Below are 20,052 nucleotides of genomic sequence, written 5' to 3'. Positions count from 1 at the left end.
GGTCACACAGCAGAAAAGTGGCAGAGGCAGAATTAATCAATCAATCAATCGTATTTATTGAGCGCTTACTGTGTGCAGAGCACTGTACTAAGCGCTTGGGAAGTACAAGAATTAGAACCCAGATCCTCTGAATCCCAGGTCCGTGTTCTTTCCACTAGGCCCCAACCCTTACAAACTTCTTATGCTAAATATCTAAAATGATCTGCTGCCCGGATCATCTTTGTGCAGAATCACTCCGATGGCATGTTACTCCCCTCCTCAAAAATCTCCAGTGGCTACCAGTCAACCTACGCATCAGGCAAAAACTCCTCACCCTGGGCTTCAAGGCTGTCCATCCCCTCGCCCCCTCCTACCTCACCTCCCTTCTCTCCTTCTCCAGCCCACCCCGCACCCTCTGCTCCTTTGCCACCACTAACCTCCTCACCGTGCCTCGTTCTCGCCTGTCCCGCCATCGACCCCCGGCCCAGTTCCTCCCCCTGGCCTGGAATGCCCTCCCTCTGCACATCCGCCAAGCTAGCTCTCTTCCTCCCTTCAAAGCCCTACTGAGAGCTCACCTCCTCCAGGAGGCCTTCCCACACTCAGCCACCTCCTTCCTCTCCCCTTCCCCATCCCCCCCACCCTACCTCTTTCCCCTCCCCACAGCACCTGTATATGTTTGTACAGATTTACTACTCTATTTATTTTATTTGTACATATTTACTATTCTATTTATTTTGTCAATGATGTGCATCTAGCTTTACTTCTATTTATTCTGATGACTTGACACCTGTCCACATGTTTTGTTTTGTTGTCTGTCTCCCCCTTCTAGACTGTGAGCCCGTTGTTGGGTGGGGACCGTCTCTATATGTTGCTAACTTGTACTTCCCAAGAGCTTAGTACAGTGCCCTGCACACAGTAAGTGCTCAATAAATATGATTGAATGAATGAATGAATCTAGATATGCTCAGGACGACCTTCAAAGCCCTGCTCTGGGCCACAATGCCATTTTGCCCTATGTTTTGCCAATGACTACCTGACAATTCCTGACCCACATCTTACCTCAGGCCTGGAACACCTCCCTCCTCAAATCCGCCAGATAATCACTCTACCCCCTTCAAAGCCCTATTGAAGGTACACCTCCTCCAAGAGGCCTTCCCAGACTAAGCCCCACTTTTCCTCAGCTTCCCCTCCCTTCTGCATCAGCTCAACTCACTCCCTTTGCTCATCCCCCTCCCTGCCCTTATGTATACATGTACATATCTACAATTCTATTTATTTATGTTGATGCTTGTTTACTTGTATTGATGTCTGTCTCCCCCCAACCCTCCCCATAGACTGTGAGCCCACTGTGGGCAGGGATCTTCTCTTCTAATGTCGTTTTGGCCTTACTTCTAGTAGAGAGAATCAAAGCAATAAATCGACTATTGCTTGCTGCCTTCAGTATTAGTTTACTCTATCCCATTAGCTCCTCTGGAACAGGGCTGCTTTATCAACTGGCCTAAATGGTAAAAACCCAAGCCTGGGATTAAGAAGACCTGTGTTCTAAATACCAGCTCTGCCACTTTGCTGCTTTGTGACCTTGGCTTCTCTGTACCTCAGTTTCCTTAACTGCAAAATGGGGATTAAATCCTATTCCCTCCTTTCTTAGACAACCAGTCTCAGGTGAGACAGGAACTGTGTCCAACCTGATTATCTTGTATTTGCCATGCTGCTTAATACAGTGCTTGGCACAGAATAAGTGCTTAACAGATGTAAAAATGATGACGATGATGATAATAATAATAGCGATTATTATATTGGAGGAGTTAACCCTTTCCTCAGCTGGGAGCCCCAACTTCTTTCCTCTTTCCACAGCTGTAGACACAAACGACTGAGAATATCCCCCAAAAGCCAAAGTCAGAGAAGCAGGGTGGCGTAATGGATAAAGCACAGGCTTGGTAGTCGGAAAATCTGGGTTCTAATGCTGACTCTACCAACTGCCTGACCTATGAGCTTGGGCAAGTCACTTAACTTCTCTGTGTCTCAGGTACCCCAGTGCTTAGTACGGTGCTCTGCACACAGTAAGCGCTCAATAAATACGATTGAATGAATGAATCTGTAAACTGGGGGTAAAACACCTGCTTTCCCTCTCTTTTAGACTGAGCCCCATGTGAGACAAAAACTGCTTCCTGATCTGCTTATATTTTATGTACCCCAGCGCTTTGTACATAGTAAACACTAACAAATGCAACAATCATTATTATGAATATGCAACTGGAATCAAGGGCCCTCCTTTCCCCTGCCTCCCCCATCCCTCGCCCCTAGTGACCTGGCCACACATTTTATTGAGAAAATTGAAACGATCAGGTGTGATCTCCCTAAAATCTCTCCAGCTTCTCCTCAGTCCCTCCCTCCTCTTGCCCCTTCAACTCTCCCATCCTTCCCAATAGTATCTCAAGAGATCTCCAATCTTCTCTCAAAATCCACCCTTCCAACTGCGCAAATGACCCCATCCCTTCTCATCTTAAAAAAACATTTGCCCCCCATCCCTTCTTTCTTCCCTGACAGCCATCTTCAACTGTTCCCTCTCCAATGGTTTCTCCCCCACTGCTTTCAAACATGCCTATGCCTCCCCAACCCTAAAAAAGTCCTCCCTTGACCTCACAGCTCCCTCCAGTTATTGCCCCATCTCTCTCCTACCCTTCCTCTCCAAACCCCTTGAGCGAATTGTCTACATCCACTGTCTAAAACTATCAGCCTCCTTGCTGACCTCTCTGTGCCCCGTCTCTCCCCACTCCAGTCCTTATTTCACTTTTCTGTCTGGATAATTTTTTTTCAAGAATGTTCAGGCCATGTTTCCCCACTTGTCAAGAAGCTCCAGGGGTTGCCTAGCCACTTCTGCATTCATTCAACCATATTTATTAAGCACTTACTGTGTACAAAGCACTGTACTAAGTGTACCATACAGACACTCCTCACCACTGCCTTTAAAGTGCTCAATCACCTTGCTCCCTCCTACCTCACCTTGCTACTCTTCTACTACAACTCAACCCATATACTTCACTCTGCTAAAGCTAACCTTCTCTCTGTACCTCAATCACCTCTGTCTTGCTGACAACCTCTCCTCCATGGCCTGCCTCTAGCCTGGAACACCCTCCCACCTCATATCCAACAGACAATTACTCTCCCTCCTTACAAAGCCTTACTGAAGGCACAACTTTTTCAAGACTTCCCTGATTAAGGCCCCCTTTCCTCTTCTCCCACTCCCTTCCACACCGCCCTGACTTGCTCCCTTTATTCATCCCCTCTTCCAGCCCCCCAACACTTGTGTTCATATCTGTCATTTATTTATTTACATTAATGTCTGTCTCCCCTCAAGACTGTAAGCTCATTGTGGGCACGGAATGTGTCTGTTTATCGTCATATTATTCTCTTCCAAGCATTATTAATCGCATTAATAAATGCGATTGACTGACTCTCCTCCAATTCTCTCCTTCACACCCTCCCGGGCCTGTAAATAAATAATAAATAATGGTGGTATTTGTTAAGCACTTACTAAGTGCAAGGCACTGTTCTAAGCGCTGGAGGGATACAAGGTGATCAGGTCGTCCCACGTGGAGCTCACAGTCTTAATCCCCATTTTACAGATGAGGTAACTGAGGCACGGAGAAGTTCAGTGGCTTGCCCAAGGTTACACAGCTGACAAGTGGCTGGGTCAGAATTCGAACCCATGACCACTATGTACACTATCCATTAGGACACGCTGCTTCTACTTTGCTTTCCAAGTCCAAATATATTAGTATTAAAAGTGAGCACAACATTTCCTCTTGTTTGGACAACGAAAAAATTCAAAATGAATACACAGCCAGCTTTCTCAGTAGCTTTGAGGCCTGAACTTTCTATTAGAATCACTTTCATCTACTAGAAATAGTCCATCATTGACTTCATTCAGAGCCCCAGTGTCAGGCTGGGGTTTCCAGTATTGAGATTAAGCGCTCAGTTGGGCAATGCATACAAGAAGACTAAATACTAATTCAAGGAGTTCTCTAAGGTGGGATGTGTGCTCTTGCAGACCCTCACGGGATTGAATGTAACCACTGATTCAATTAGAATCAAAAGGTTAGGGGAGAAATAGTTCAAAGATACCACCATGACTGAAGTTTTCAATAAAATTCCTATATGATTACATCCACTACTAGCTGTATATCCTTACAGCTCAAGGCTATTTCATGGTCTTAAATAGTGCAAAATTGGAGAAACAAAAAGTACTGTTCACTTCAGTATACTAAGACTACGGCTGAAGATGGGAGCCATAGCAGCATCACGCTCTGACTACATGCACAACTGTTTGTTCGTATACGAAATCTAGTTGCGCCAACTTGGAGATTTGTGTTATACCAGAGAAGACTTGCGGTGGTGGAAGAACGCTCCCTAATTCCTCCACCGTGTCATATGCAGGTCTTGTAAAGAAAATCTATGTTATAGCAGAAATGAATGTAGCGACTTCAAAAGTAGAAGAGACAGAGGGTGACATGGCAGAAAGCATCAAGGCTAACCTAAGCATAATTCAAAACACACACCTTCTTTTAGTCCAGTGCTTCAAAAATACTTTCTATTCTGTGGCACACTATTTCTGCAGACCAAAATTGAAGGTATACCCAACGAGACAGTGACCAGACAGTGAGCACATTCTTTTTACACCTGTCTGCCATGAGTCTATGTGGAAGGCGTGGAATAGGTTCCGGCCGTATGCTGGGAGTGCCATTCGCTTTACCAGATGGAAAAATAACTGAGCACAACATGGACTTTTTTTATGGTATTTGATTTGTGTTTACTATGTGCCAGGCACCGTTCTAAGTGCCGGGGTACAAACAAGCTAATCAGGTTGTACATTCCCTGTCCCACACAGGGCTCACATTCTTAATCCCCATTTTACAGATGCGATAACTGAGGCATAGACAAGTGAATTGACTTGCCCAAGGTCACACAGCAGACAAATAGCAGAAAAGGGATTAGAACCCAGGCCCGTGCCCTACCCTGGGGGAATGCCCTCCCTCCGCACTTCCGCCACTCTATTTATTTATTTATTTATTTATTTATTTATTTATTTTACTTGTACATTTCTATCCTATTTATTTTATTTTGTTGGTATGCTTGGTTCTGTTCTCTGTCTCCGCCTTTTAGACTGTGAGCCCACTGTTGGGTAGGGACTGTCTCTATGTGTTGCCAATTTGTACTTCCCAAGCACTTAGTACAGTGCTCTGCACATAGTAAGCGCTCAATAAATACGATTGATTGATTGATTGATTGATCCACCAAGCTACCTCTCTTCCTCCCTTCAAGGCCCTACTGAGAGCTCACCTCCTCCAGGAGGCCTTCCCATACTGAGCCCCCTCCTTCCTCTCCCCCTCATCCCCCCTCCATCCCCCATCTTACCTCCTTCCCTTCCCCACAGCACCTGTATATATGTATATGTTTGTACATATTTATTACTCTATTTATTTATTTATGTATTTATTTTACTTGTACATATCTATTCTATTTATTTTATTTTGTTAATATGTTTGGTTTTGTTCTGTCTCCCCCTTCTAGACTGTGAGCCCACTGTTGGGTAGGGACTGTCTCTATATGTTGCCAACTTGTACTTCCCAAGTGCTTAGTATAGTGCTCTGCACACAGTAAGCGCTAAATAAATACGATTGATTGATTGATTGATTGATTACCCACTAGGCCATGCTGCTTGGACTTATCTTCTATGTTCAGGCACCCGTGTGAGGATGCCCAGAAGTGTGCCCTGTTACTCAGAATGAAACCCAACATGGAGCCACAGCAGTTGGGAAACATGTATGTAGACATTTCTAATGAAGACCCCAATGATTAGCTTAGAGGGTGTGAGTGTCTCACTCAGCAACACTGAACCAACCAAATGAGGGTGCACAGAAAAACAGCACTAACTGGAGGGGTCCCTCAAGGTTCAGTTCTTGGTCCCCTTCTATTTTCCATCTACACTCAATCCCTTGAAGAACTCATTTGCTTCCAAGACTTCAACTACCACCTCTATGTAGATGACACCCAAATCTTTATCTCCTCCCCTGTTCTCTCTTCCTCCCTCCAGGCTCGCATCTCCTCCTGCCTTCAGGACAACTCTACTCGGATGTCCTCCCGCCACCTAAAACTCAACATGTCCAAGACAGAGCTCCTTATCTCCCCTCCCAAACCCTGTGCTCTCCTGAACTTTCCCATTACTGTGGACGGCACAACCATCCTTCCTATCTCACAAGCCCACAGTGTTGGTGTCACCCTCGACCCTTCTCTCTCATTCACCCCACATATCCAATCCGTCACCAAATCATGCCGGGCTCACCTTCACAACTTTGTCAAGATCCGCCCTTTCCTCTCCATCCAAACTGCGACCGCTTTAGTACACTCATCCTATCCCAACTGGATTACTGCATCAGCATCCTTTCTGACCTTCCAACATCTTGCCTCTCTCCACTTTAGTCCAAACCTCACTCTGCTGTCTGGATTATCTTTCTACAGAAACGTTCAGGGCACGTCACCCCGCTCCTCAAAAATCTCCAGTGGTTGCCTATCAATCTCCGTATCACACAAAAACTCCTCACTTTTGGCTTCAAAGCTCTCCATCACCTTGCCCCTTCTTACCTCACTTCGGTTCTCTTCTTCTACATCCCGGCCTGCACACGCCGCTCGTCTGGTGCTAATCTTCTCACTGTGCCTTGACTTCACCTGTCTCGCCGCCAACCCTTGGCCCACATCCTACTTGTGGCCTGGAATGCCCTCCCTCCTCACAACTGCCAAACAATCACTCTTCCCCCCTTCAAAGCCCTACTGAAGGCTCACCTCCTCCAAAAGGCCTCCCCAGACTAAGCCACCTTTTCCTCAGCTCTCCGTCCCTTCCACATCACCTCAAGTTGCTCCCTTTGCTCATCCCCCTTCTCCCTGTCCCACAGCAATTACGTATATTTGTATAAATATATAATTATATTTATTTGTATTGATGCCTGTTTACTTGTTTTGATGTCTGTTTCCCCCACCAGACTATAAGACCGCTGTGGGCAGGGAATGTCTCTCTTTATTGCTGAACTGTACTTTCCAAGCGCATAGTACAGTGCTCTGCGCACAGTAAGCGCTCAATAAATATGATTGAATGAATGAATGAAAGAAAGAAAAACAAGGGCCTGAGAATCAGAGGACTCGGGTTCTAATCTTGGCTCTGCCACTTATCTGCTGGGTGACTTTGGGAAGTCACAACTTCTCTGTGCCTCAGTTGCCTCAGATGGGGAAAAAATGGGGATTAAATACCTGTTCTCCCTGTCCTGTAGACTATGACCTATGTGGGACGGGACTGTGTCTCAACAAGATCATTTCGATGGCTGACTCTCAGGTTGCGGGTGGGGGCTATGAAAGTGTTACACATAAAGTTTGTGAAGAAGCAGCCTGGTTCAGAGGAAAGAGCACGGGCTTGGGAGTCAGAGGTCCTGGGTGCTTAAACCCGGCTCTGCCGCTTGTCAGCTGTGTGACTTTGGGCAAGTCACTTAACTTCTCTGTGCCTCAGTTACCTCATCTGTAAAATGGGGATTAAGACTGTGAGCCCCACGTGGGACAACCTGATTACCTTGTATCTACCCCAGCTCTTAGAACAGTGCTTGGCACATAGTAAGCGCTTTATAAATACCACCATTATTGTTATTATTATTATTATTAACGGGGGGCAGATGTTACCAACACTAATTATTTTATATCTAATCCAGCATTTAGTACACTGCTTGGCACATAGTAAGTACTTAAATAACTGCACACACACATTCACACAAAAAGAGATTATGCTTAAAGAGTACTTGGGAAGAAACTGAAACGTGCATGACCTAGTGGCAAGAGCACAGGCTTGGGAATCAGAGGGCATGGGTTCTAATCCTGGCTGTGCCCCTTGTCTGCTGTGCTACCTTGGGCAGGTCACTTCACTTCTCTGGGCCTCAGTGACCTCATTTGTAAATTGGGGATGAAGACTGTGAGCCCCACATGGGACAGGGACTGTGTCCATCTTATTTACCTTCTATCTACCCCAGTGCTTAGAACAGTGCTTGGCACATAGAAAGTGCTTAACAAATACCATTATTATTATTATTATTGTTATTATTATGCTGATCCACAGTCTCAAATAGCAGCCAAACCCATCCAACCACTTCCTAATGCAGGCTGTTGGCTATAAGGAGACCAGGTGAGCATGAATGGATGGCTCAGTGCAGACCAACATTCTCTAATGAAAAACGACTCAAGGGCGTCTTACTGATGGTGAAATACCTCTAGAGGCAACTGAGCAACAATTTTACCTGTGGTGGAAAAGCCAAGGATGAAACCATTGGAGCGGACGCAATGCGCGCCTTCAGTGAAATGAAAAGATAGAGGCTGTGGACAGGCTTCCCAAACAGTAGCTGTAGAGACCAGGCTACATTCGCCCTCAATAGGGCAAATGATTTGCAAATGGGCCATTCTATGAAGAAATAGGATTATCCTCATTCGCGGACACATCCATTTTAGACTGAGAATACTGGCCTTAACAGCACTGAATGAGATTTTTCAAAGTGTAGTTAATAATAATAATAATAATGATGATGATGATGGTATTTGTTAAGCACTTACTATGTGCCAAACACTGTTCTAAGCGCTGAGAAAAACCTGATGGTACTTTTTTTTGCAAGTGCTTAACCACGTGTCATGCACTGTTCTAAGTGCTGGGGTACATACAAGGTAATTAGATTGGACAGAGTCCCTGTCGCTCACGGGGCTCACAGTCATCATCATCATCATCAATCGTATTTATTGAGCGCTTACTATGTGCAGAGCACTGTACTAAGCGCTTGGGAAGTACAAATTGGCAACATATAGAGACAGTCCCTACCCAACAGTGGGCTCACAGTCTAAAAGGGGGAGACAGAGAACAAAACCAAACATACTAACATTTTACAGATGAGGTAACTGAGGCCCAGAGAAGTGACTTGTCTGAGATCACATAGCAAGGAAGCACAGAGAAGTAGCGTGGCTCGATGGAAGGAGCACAGGCTTGGGAGTCAGAGGTCATGGGTTCAAATCCCAGCTCTGCCAATTGTCAGCTGTGTGACTTTGGGCAAGTCACTTAACTTCTCTGGGCCTCAGTTACCTCATAATGGGGATTAAGACTGTGAGCCCCACGTGGGACAATCTGATCACCTTGTATCCTCCCCAGTGCTTAGAACAGTGCTTTGCACATAGTAAGTACTTAGCAAATGTTATAATTATTATTAAGGAAGTGGAGGAACCAGGATTAGAAGCCAGGTCCTTCTGACTCCCTGGCATCCTATCCACTAGGCCATGCTGTAGTTCTAAATTGATAAAAAGCTAATATGCCCTTTAGGTTGATTCTGGTCACTCCAGTTGGCTAGTAGAAGGAGGGAACCATAAAGTTTTAAAAAATGGGGGTTGGGGGTAGGGGGAGTAAAAAAAATCATTTTTAAAAATGATTAATAAAATAGTAGATAACTACGAACCGAATTTTCATCTTCCTCTTCCAGTTCTCGCTGTTGTTCTTCGTGTCTCTTAGCCTTGATTTCCATTGCTTCTGTGATCAGGTCTCTTAAAATTGATACTGGCTTGGCATTCTTGATAAAAGGATGCTAACAAGATAAAATTACATAGCATGAATTCAAGAGATTTTTCTTAATTATAACTAGCAGATGTTAAAAACAACATGCAACTGTCAATCAGGATCATAGACTTCAGTGATAAACATTTTTGGTATTTTATGTAGAAAAATAATTAAAAGTATAGGTTAAGAGAACAGATGATCTTTCAGCTGTGATGGAACTGAAGATTTAGCTTTTCTGTTTATTTGTTTTTTTAAACATCAAAACACAGGGAAATGCAACCATATAACAACTCTGTTATACTTAAGGATATAATTGTCCAAAGGAAGTGTGCATTAGGTAGTAAATAAAACATACTGGTGATTGTATGACATGTAAAAATAAACCAATTCTGATATTCGGTTACAGTATTTAATTAATCTTAACAAGCTGACAGCACAAATTAGTGGCCAAAACCAGAGCAACCATTTTTGTTGCTTCTTTTAGCAAACTTGTACTTTAATATGTCGTAATTTAATCATCTGCACCGGTGAAATGTGAAACAGGGAAAAAAATATTTCAGCAAACAATGTTTCATTTCTAAGTTATGTCAAACAACTTCTATCTCTTGGTGTCTATATGCAGAGATTCTGTTTGCCTTTATCCAATTGCTGAAAACTTCTCTGCCTTTACAAAGACTGGGGTTCAGTTTTTAACAACCTTCCCCACTTTGGATAGCGGAAGGGTAATTTTTCAGGAGAAGCGGGTAGTTCTGGAGTTGGACTACTCTGCGATAAGATAATACTGAAGTGTGGAAATTTTGTTTTGTGGTTTGAGTGTGTATGTGTTTTACATAAATATATTTTTACATTTTACATATGTATTTCATATATATATATGTACGGAAATCTTCATATTTGGGGAGTGTGCTGTCTGTCAAATGATTCCTGATGAGCAGCTTTCCTAGACTTTGGCCTGATTTCCTTGGACATCTCCAAATCAGGTGATTTCCTGTGTACTGCACTATCTATGCCAGTGTGGATCAACTCCATCCCTAGCTGGAAGGGGAAACCTGGCCAAGGAGAAGCAGCATGACCTAGTGAAGAGAGCAGGGGCCTAAGAGTCAGAAGGACCTGGGTTTGAATCCTGGCTCTGCCACAGATATGCTGTGAAACTCTGGGCAAGACACTTGACGTCTCTGGGCCTCAATTCCCTCATTTGTACAATGGGGATTCCATATTCACTCATTCATTCATTCAATCGTATTTATTGAGCGCTTACTGTGTGCAGAGCACTGTACTAAGCGCTTGGGAAGTACAAGTTGGCAACATATAGAGACGGTCCCTACCCAACAACGGGCTCACAGTCTAGAAGGGGGGAGATAGACAACAAAACAAAACATGTGGACAGGTGTCATCAGAACAAATAGAATTAAAGCTAAATGCACATTGTTCACAAAATAAATAGAATAGTAAATGTGTACAAGTAAAATAAATGGAGTAATAAATCTGTACAAATATATATACAGGTGCTGTGGGGAGGGGAAGGAGGAAGGGTGGGGGGGATGGGGAGGAGGAGAGGAAAAAGGGGGCTCAGTGTGGGAAGGCCTCTTGGAGGAGGTGAGCTCTCAGTAGGGCTTTGAAGGGAGGAAGAGAGCTAGTTTGGCAGATGTGTGGAGGAAAAGCACTCCAGGCCAGGGGGAGGATGTGGGCCGGGGGTTGACGGTGGGGCAGGCGAGAACGAGGTACAGGGAGGAGGTTAGTGGCAGAGGAGTGGAGAGTGCAGGCTGGGCTGGAGAAGGAAAGAAGGGAGGTGAGGTAGGAGGGGGCGAGGGGATGGACAGCCTTGAAGCCGAGAGTGAGGAGTTTTTGCTTGATGCATAGGTTGACAGGCAGCCACTGGAGATCTGTTTTTCTTCCTACTTAGACCTGGGACCTGATTATCTTTTCTCTACCCCAGTGATTAATACAGTGCTTGGCATATACTAAGCACTTAAATGCCACAATCACTATTACTGAGAACCCACTGGGTGCAATTTACTCTATCAGATGCTTAGAAAAGTACAACAGACACAAAAGCTCATTGTGGGCAGGAATGTGTCTGTTGTTATAATGTACTCGCCCAAGCAATTAGTACAGTGTTCTGTACACACTAAGCACTCAATAAATATGACTGAATGAAAAGACATGTTCTCTGGGTACAACTCTATACTCTAATGGAGGCAGGCATAAAAACATTTACAAATAGGATAATCAGAAGAAACAGACTGTATAACCAATTACAAAAATATACCTCAGTGCTGGAGAGAGTGGAAATCAATGAATATCTACATCTAGAGGTGGCTGCTGGGTTGATGTGGTTTGGGCTGATGGCATTTAATCAGGGAAGGTGGGTTGGAGGTGGGATTTTGGTGGGATTTTGGGAGGGAAAATTGGAGAAAACTTGCATGGAATCTAAAAATTCCTTCCCGAGCACTTAGTCCAGTGCTCTGCACACAGTAAGCACTCAATAAATATGACAATAAATGAAAAACTTGAAAATTCCACACAAAAAGATGCAAACATAAACAGCAACTTCTTCAGAGGATTTTACTTGCTCTGCCCTCTGGAAAATTATTCCTAAATTATAAACAATCTTTCCTGAATTATTTAGAACACATAAAATAAATTTCATGCTCTGCCCATTCTGGCAACCTACACCACTGACAGAGGGGCACAATAACCATCCTCAAGAAAACAATCCTCTGAAAAAAACTGATGGTCTCCTTTCCCTTGGTTTTAGTTGCATTCAAGAATACTCATTTCTGTTCTCTTGAAAACTCTTTACCCAGCCCAACAGGAAACAAGGGTGCTAATGAACTCTGATTTGTATACAGAGCCCACTGTTGGGTAGGGACTGTCTCTATATGTTGCCAACTTGTACTGCCCAAGCGCTTAGTACAGTGCTCTGCACACAGTAAGCGCTCAATAAATACGACTGATTGATTGATTGACTGATCGACCAGACTGTAGGATGCTCTAAAACTCAACCCTTGAAGCTGAAACAAACTATTCCTTCAATGAGACCATCTGCAATTAACCCCCAGATAAGACTCTTGAGGCTGCCCCTGAACTATGGCCATCTCTAATCAAATGAATGCTTTCCAACCAAGTCAATGACTTGGCAAAACACAACAGACTGAGCTACAGTTCCTGAAGATAATATAGGAAATCAGCATAGGTGAACGTGTTGGAATTTCTATTTTCATTCACTCATTCATTCACTCAAATTTATTGAGCTCTTACTGTATGCAGAGCACTGTACTAAGACCTTGGAAAGTACAATTCAGCAACAACTAGAGACATTCCCTACCCAACAATGGACTCGCAGTCTAGAAGGGGTGGGGTGGGGGGCATTTTCCAAAGCTTGTAGTTAAGGATTCATTTTTTTTTTTTCCCAATCAGCTTGGTCATGAATGCGGGAAGATTTCCAGAAATCAAATAAATTTTATAAAATCATGGAAAAGGTGATTCACCAGGTGTTAATTGATTGTTTTCTCCCTATTGTGCTTAGAGTAAGAAGAATGTGCAACTTCTTCACATATTTGTCTTAGAATTTGCTCTAAGCTGGGTGAGCAACTAGAAAGTTTTAAAAACAAGAGAAGCTGCAATGGACATTGGTTTGTAGTCAGAGCAGGATAATCTATGCTGAGCATTCATGAAATATCCTGGGGGACAAGTACAAAGCCAACACCCCACTACATCCACATACAGAAGCATAGCTGGGTGTGGTCTGAGGGGATGGGAGGGGACAGACAATGAGGGAAGAGACAAAAAATCGAAATAAGGAACCTTTTTTCAGAGATGCAATTTTTTTTTAACTTAACTGGGTGCACTCTGCCAAAGTTCCCCTCTCCTTCACAGTCACTCTACTTTTTTTTAAAGCCCCACACACCCCTGCACATAGAGAAACTTCAGGACATAAAGAGCTGGCCTTTCTACCACAAAAACTGTGTAGTCTTAGATTAACTCTAGGCCTCACAACAGCCTTTGGTGTGTCAACTAACCCATCTTATATAATATATATTATATAATATTAATAATATTATTATAATTATTATTATCTCACAAACTTCCCAACAACTGTCCAGGGGCAGCAAACCTAATTTTAGCTGGCTCTTTCCTACACCATCTGACAAAGATGTTGATGAGCAAGACAACCAACATCAATAAGCAGAAACTGGATAGCCCCCAAACTGGAAAGTGATTTTCCCCAACAGTTCAGATCCCAGAAAATGGAAAGATGTCTTCACTAGATTTTTCTCCAACTGGGCGCTAGGTAATAAAACATTCAAAATTTTCCGCAAACTCCTATGTAAAATTCAACCTTTGGATATGCCTTTAAAATTAAAACACTGCCAAGAGAATATAAGCTGCTCTTGGATTTGTGACACAAATAGTTAAACTAAAAGCTTTGTGGTAACTGGCATGAATTTAAAAGGTTTCAATTTATTTCACAGAATAATGCTTTACATAACGGATTGGTTCCTGAACTAAGGATGGATACCCTATTTTTTAACCAAATATGCCAGAATTGTGTACTAAATTATGGGTATGCTGTAAATTCTAGACCGTATGCTCCCTCCAGAATGTAAACTCATTGTGGGCAGGGAACGCGTCTGTTATATTGTATTCTCCAAGTGCTTAGTACATACTGAGTGCTCATAAATTTGACTATTAGTTAAATAACTTCATTAATGCACTTACACTGAATCTGCAAAGCTCCAATTAGGTCACCAACTTCTATTTCCTGGAAGTATAATGGACATGTAGACAACCCATTTTTTCTTTAATGGAATTTTGTTATGTGCTGAATACGTCCTCAGCACTGTACTAAGCACTGGGGGAAATACAAGCTTATCAGGTTGGACACTGTCCACATAGGACTTACAGTCAAAGTATGAGGGATCTGGGTTCTAATCCCAGCTCTGCCACTTGTCTGCTGTGTGATCTGGGACAAGTCACTTAACTTCTCTGTGCCTCAGTTCCTTCATCTGTAAAATGAGGATTTAGGCTGTGAGCCACACATGGGACATGGACTGTGTCCAACCTGATTAGCTGGTGTCTACTCCAGGGCTTAGTATAGTGCCTGGTACATAGCAAGCACTAAACGAAAGATCATAAAAAAAATTTTAAGTACTACAGTTTGCAGCAGCATGAATTTAGGGCTCCCTTAGTGTGGTGCACTTTACTAGGTGGTTGGGAAATATGGAACATTAAAGGACACGTCCTCTGATAACAAGAAATTTACATACAAAAAAAGACATAAAATATTTTATAAATGCAAAACATAAAACATGTCTATGAACATAAAACCACTTACAACTTAAGTGGTCAAAATAAACTGCTCATATATGTATGCACATACATGCAAATAAATTCATTAGGATTAGAGTTGGCTGAAGGGAGGCTGGGAAATTAATTGAGGAAAGCTTGTTGGAGGAAGTGGGATTTTAGGAGGGATCTGAATGTGGGGAGAGCTGCTCAGCTCTGACTGACGTGACAAGGGAGGGTGTTCCAAGCCAGGAGAACAGTGGGAGAGAGGGGACGGAGGCAAGAGAGTTGACAGCCAAGTTCAGCTGGAATAATAATAATAATAATAATAATAATAATAATAATTATTATTATTATTATTATGGTACTTGTTGAGCGCTGACTATGTGGCAAGCATAGTTTTAAGCGCTGGGGTAGATAAAAGGTAATCAGGTTGGAGCTAAAAGGTTGGCTTGGGAGGAATGAAGCCTGCAAATTGTCATAACTTGATGTGTTTTAAATCAAGGACTGCCCATATCTCAAAAAATAATCACATGAGCAAGACTAAGACTTGACTAAGGGATGGTGTGAACAATTCAATTATGCCTTTCTCAAAAAGAACATTTTTCAAATGGAGTACATCAAAAACCATACTTCTCGTCTATGGCTAATGGAATTTATACATGCCCCATAATTTCTAAGGATATTTTCTGTTAAAGCTCGAATGGAGTACATCAAAAACCGTACTTCTCGTCTATGGCTAATAGAATTTATACATGCCCCATAATTTCTAAGGATATTTTCTGTTAAAGCTAAAATTTTTAAAGTCAAAGTTTCAAGTAATAAAGTAGCCCCTAACAACGTCTATGTTACTATGTTGTTGTAAATGAATACAATCACTTTTATGCCTGGGAATTGTTTCCTCAAAGGAAAAGACACACAGAAGATCCCTTATGGATGTGAAAGATCTTCCAAGAATTACCAAACCAGAATCTAGAGAAAAAACTCAGGTCAAAGGTTTTTAACTCTGTTTTGTTTTCAAACCTACAAATAGCAAACCTATATGTTAATGTTTAAATTTGAAGGAACTGGCTTTTCAAAAGGATTAGCAGTTGGGGCAGTGTGACCCAGCAGGCTAAGTAGGGGAGTCAGGGGTTTACCTTAGTAATTAACTTCTGTCCTGTCTTGGCTTCTTTAAGTGTAAAGCAAAGATCATGTTGGTGCATTTCACAATGAATATAAGGACTATGAATACTTAACCAAGACCAAAGTGCTACTTTAGCCTTGTGTATTAAAAAATATATGACCCCAACATTTTAAGATAATAAAAATGATAATTATGTCATTTGTAAAGTGCTTAGTATGTGTCACGCACTGTGCTAAGCACTGGGATACATACAATAAAATCAAATCAGACACCGCAGTTTGCTAGATTTCACTGTCCCAAACTTCATTCATTCATTCAATCGTATTTATTGAGCGCTTATTGTGTGCCGCAAGCTCCCAAACATACTAATATAACTCACTATTATTAAGAAAGAGAACCCAAGGGTATGTCTACAGTCAAATGTATTTGGAGTGCCTGGAAAATATAAACCCAAGACAAAAAACATTCTGTGTTTTTTAGGGCTTTAATAAGGGGAAAAAAAGGCCACCCACAGTACCCTCAACCTCCTAAAACAGTGGATCATTTCCAATTCAATATTTCAGGAAAAGGCTGTATTTTCAGTAATACAGCCTTCCTCCTCCAATCCTGCCAAGAGATTCTCTAGACTGTAAGCTCATTGTGGGCAGGGGATGTGTCTGCTTATTGTTGTATTGTACTCTCCCAAGTGCTTAGTACAGTGCTCTGCACACAGTAAGCGCTCAATAAATAAGACTGAATGAAAGCCTACTCCTGCTCTTGTGGGTCTGCATGACTCTCTGTTGCTGCCTGTTCAGAGTCTCATAATGGAGACTTACACGCACGGGGATTTTGCTATTGCTGCTACTGCTGTACGCTGTTGCATTGTACTCTCCCCAAGTGCACAGTATAGTACTTTGCACATAGTAAGCGCTCAATTCATAACAATGATTGACTGACTGACTAAGTTTATGAGTAAAGAAGAAAGAGAGCAGGAAGGAGAGGCTGAAAAGGAGAACTGCCAGGTGAGAGTGTGTGACATAGAAAATTATTTGTCCATTCTGAAACCTGGAGAAGGAACTATCTTGAATCATAGGTCATCATTATTATTATTATTACTATTATTATTACAGAAACTGTAAGACAGTAGTTGCTTTTCTCCCTTTTCTTCTCCTTCCCCGTCATGAAATCTGGGAGGGAGAGGGGGTATTTTATAATAATAATAATGATGGCATTTGTTAAGCACTTACTATGAGCAAAGCAGTGTTCTAAGCACTGGGATGGATACAAGGTGATCAGGTTGTCCCACGTGGGGCTCACACTCTTCATCCCCATTTTACAGATGAGGGAACTGAGGCCCAGAGAAGTGAAGTGACTTACTCAAAGTCACACAGCTGACAAGCGGCGGAGCGGGATTAGAACCCATGACCTCTGGCTCCCAAGCCTGGGCTTCTTCCACTGAGCCACAATGACTGTAAGCCCATTGTTGGGTAGGGACCGTCTCTATATGTTGCCGACTTGTACTTCCCAAGCACTTAGTACAATGCTCTGCACACACTAAGCGCTCAATAAATACGATTGAATGAATGAATGAATTTTATGGCTTTCTCCACTATGTGCTCATAAGAAAAAGGTTGCAGAGATGGAGAATTTAAACCTTGGCAAGAATAGAAAGGAATATTTCAGTGCAACAAAAGAAGAAGAGAGAAAGAAGGGGGAATAGAGGTGGGAAAATAGAGGAAGAGAAGGAATGAAGTAAAATAAAAGTGACAGAATTGAATGGTTAGCTAAGGAATGAAACCTGACATTATTATAAGTTCTTAACACTAGAATACAAAACCACATCAATATTAATAAGTTTCTGCAAATTTGTATTGATTTCCAATGGCTTGACAATTATTCAATTTGTTTTCTAGGTAACCCTTACTACATTTAAAATGGCACTACTATAATGGATTAGAAAGTAAGATTCTGAGGCAATTGAAAATATTTTTATGAACTCTAGGCAGTTCTTGCATTCTTTGATAAGCAGAGAATAAACTGTAATCAAATATATAATGTACAATATAACAATTTAGAGTTGTGTAAATTTATGGTCTCAATAGCCTAAATAAACTGTAAATTATTTATCGAGCTTGCAAAGGTACTCTGAATTATTAGTCTGTCCAGTAAACAAACTTTCACATGTTTCATCTACTTTATGCTTGGCCAATCCTGGTATTTACAACTCAAAAATTATGTCATGCTTCACAACCCACTAATTTTTTTTCTGAATGCTGAGGTTGCATACTCCAGGATATTAGTCTAAAACTCCTAGAAGGGTAAAGAAGGAAGTGACAGCAAAGGAAAAATAATGTGAAAACTGCAGATTTCAAAGCAGGAGAAAATATAGCTCATGCCTTCTTTGTTCCACTATGATGTCTGGGTGGGGTCCAAATCTTCCAGCTGTAGGTAAGTACGACAACCCTGCAGCTCTGTAGACCTTCATTAGGATGGGGACCTTGAGACACTGCTGCCTTACTTTGTCTGATGGTCACCCGAAGAATGTGTTGATCCAATTCACTGACGATTCTTACATTTTTGGTCAGCATGCTGCCTAAGTAACACAACTCTGTGATAGCATTCAACTCTGGGTTGCCGATAAACATTGTGGGTTGTGTTTATGGCTTCCCTGATACAGGCTGTTACATCGCTTTGATTTCATTTCAAATGATTATCAGCCCCATAATGCCTGGTTGATTCCGTGTCTGTAAGCTTGTCGTGGGCAGGAAATGAGTCATTTTATTATTATATTGTACTCTCCCAAGTGCTTAGTACAATGCCCTCCACACAGTAAGCACTCAATATTCATTCAATCATATTTATTGAGTGCTTATTGCGTGCAGAGCACTGTACTAAGCGCTTAATACTAAGCTTTTATTAATATGACTGACTGAATGAACGGTGAATCCGTTTACAGTCATTTGTATGTCTTTCTGGGTGTGAGCGATTCTTGAATGGCCACCTCGAGGACTTGGGGGGTTCAAAGTCTATTATGGGCCAAGGGTCTTTCATGCTTTGGCATCCCGCAACCTGTCATGCATGTTCCCTAAATTGATTCGCAAGAGGCAATGTAGGAACTCCAAAAGCTTCACTTTCATCTGAGTTCTTGGGGGCCACAAAATGCTGCTGATCCGACTGAGGTTTTGCGGCCATTAGGGCTTTTGCCTCAGGGTGATATGAAGCAAACCAATCATTGGGCCTTCTCCTGGCTAAGCCCACTGACCACTTAATAATAATAATGTTGGCATTTACTAAGCACTTACTATGTGCAAAGCACTGTTCTAACTGGGGAGGTTACAAGGTGATCAGATTGTCCCACGGGGGGGCTCACAGTCTTAATCTCCATTTTACAGATGAGGTAACTGAGGCCCAGAGAAGTTAAGTGACTTGCCTAAAGTCACACAGCTGACAATTGGCGGAGTCAGGACTTGAGCCCATGACTTCTGACTCCAAAGCCCGTGCTCTTTCCACTGAGCCACGCTGCTTCACAACGTGACCACTTCCTGGTATATGGCGAACTGACAAACTCTCATTCATTCAACCGTACTTACTGAGTGCTTACCGTGTGCAGAGCACTGCACTAAGCACTTAAACTCTCGATATCTGCACCGCAGGACCTTGAGACCCCAGAGCCCCCTTCTACCGGACTCTGTACTTTCACGTTGTCTTTTATGTTGTTTTTTATTTATTGTATAATCATCTTTCCTACTACATCCCAAACCCCTCCCCACCTTATTCTGAGATTTTGAGTCCCTAGGCCGTGTCAAATTCTCAACTGTGTATTTTTTCCATTCATTCATTCATTCAATCACATTTATTGAGAGCTTACTGTTTGCAGAGCACTGTACTAAGCACTTGGGAAGTACAAGTTGGCAACATACAGAGACGGTTCCTACCCAACAACGGGCTCACAGTCTAGCACTCAGTACAGTGTTCTATTACTACGACTACTTCTAACCAACACATTGGGAGGGTCAGCTGGGTAAGAAGATGCCAAGGTGGCAAACCCAGAACTCTG

The 20,052-nt window shown here is 42.5% G+C and overlaps 1 protein-coding gene across 2 annotated transcripts in view; it reads right to left on the bottom strand.

Annotated features, from left to right (window-relative positions):
* The window catches only part of STK3 (serine/threonine kinase 3), a 363,087-nt gene that overhangs the window by 132,446 nt on the left and 210,589 nt on the right, over positions 1-20,052 (bottom strand). For both annotated transcript variants that reach the window (XM_038745400.1, XM_038745401.1), the window contains one exon: positions 9,504-9,629. In XM_038745400.1, the coding sequence (XP_038601328.1) occupies positions 9,504-9,629 (126 nt within the window). The remainder of the gene's footprint in view (positions 1-9,503; positions 9,630-20,052) is intronic.

Source organism: Tachyglossus aculeatus, chromosome 4 (genome assembly GCF_015852505.1).
Source record: "Tachyglossus aculeatus isolate mTacAcu1 chromosome 4, mTacAcu1.pri, whole genome shotgun sequence".
Lineage (NCBI taxonomy): Eukaryota > Metazoa > Chordata > Mammalia > Monotremata > Tachyglossidae > Tachyglossus > Tachyglossus aculeatus.
The sequence above is the reverse complement of the archived record's forward strand: the minus strand, read 5'-3'. Positions and strand labels throughout refer to the sequence as shown.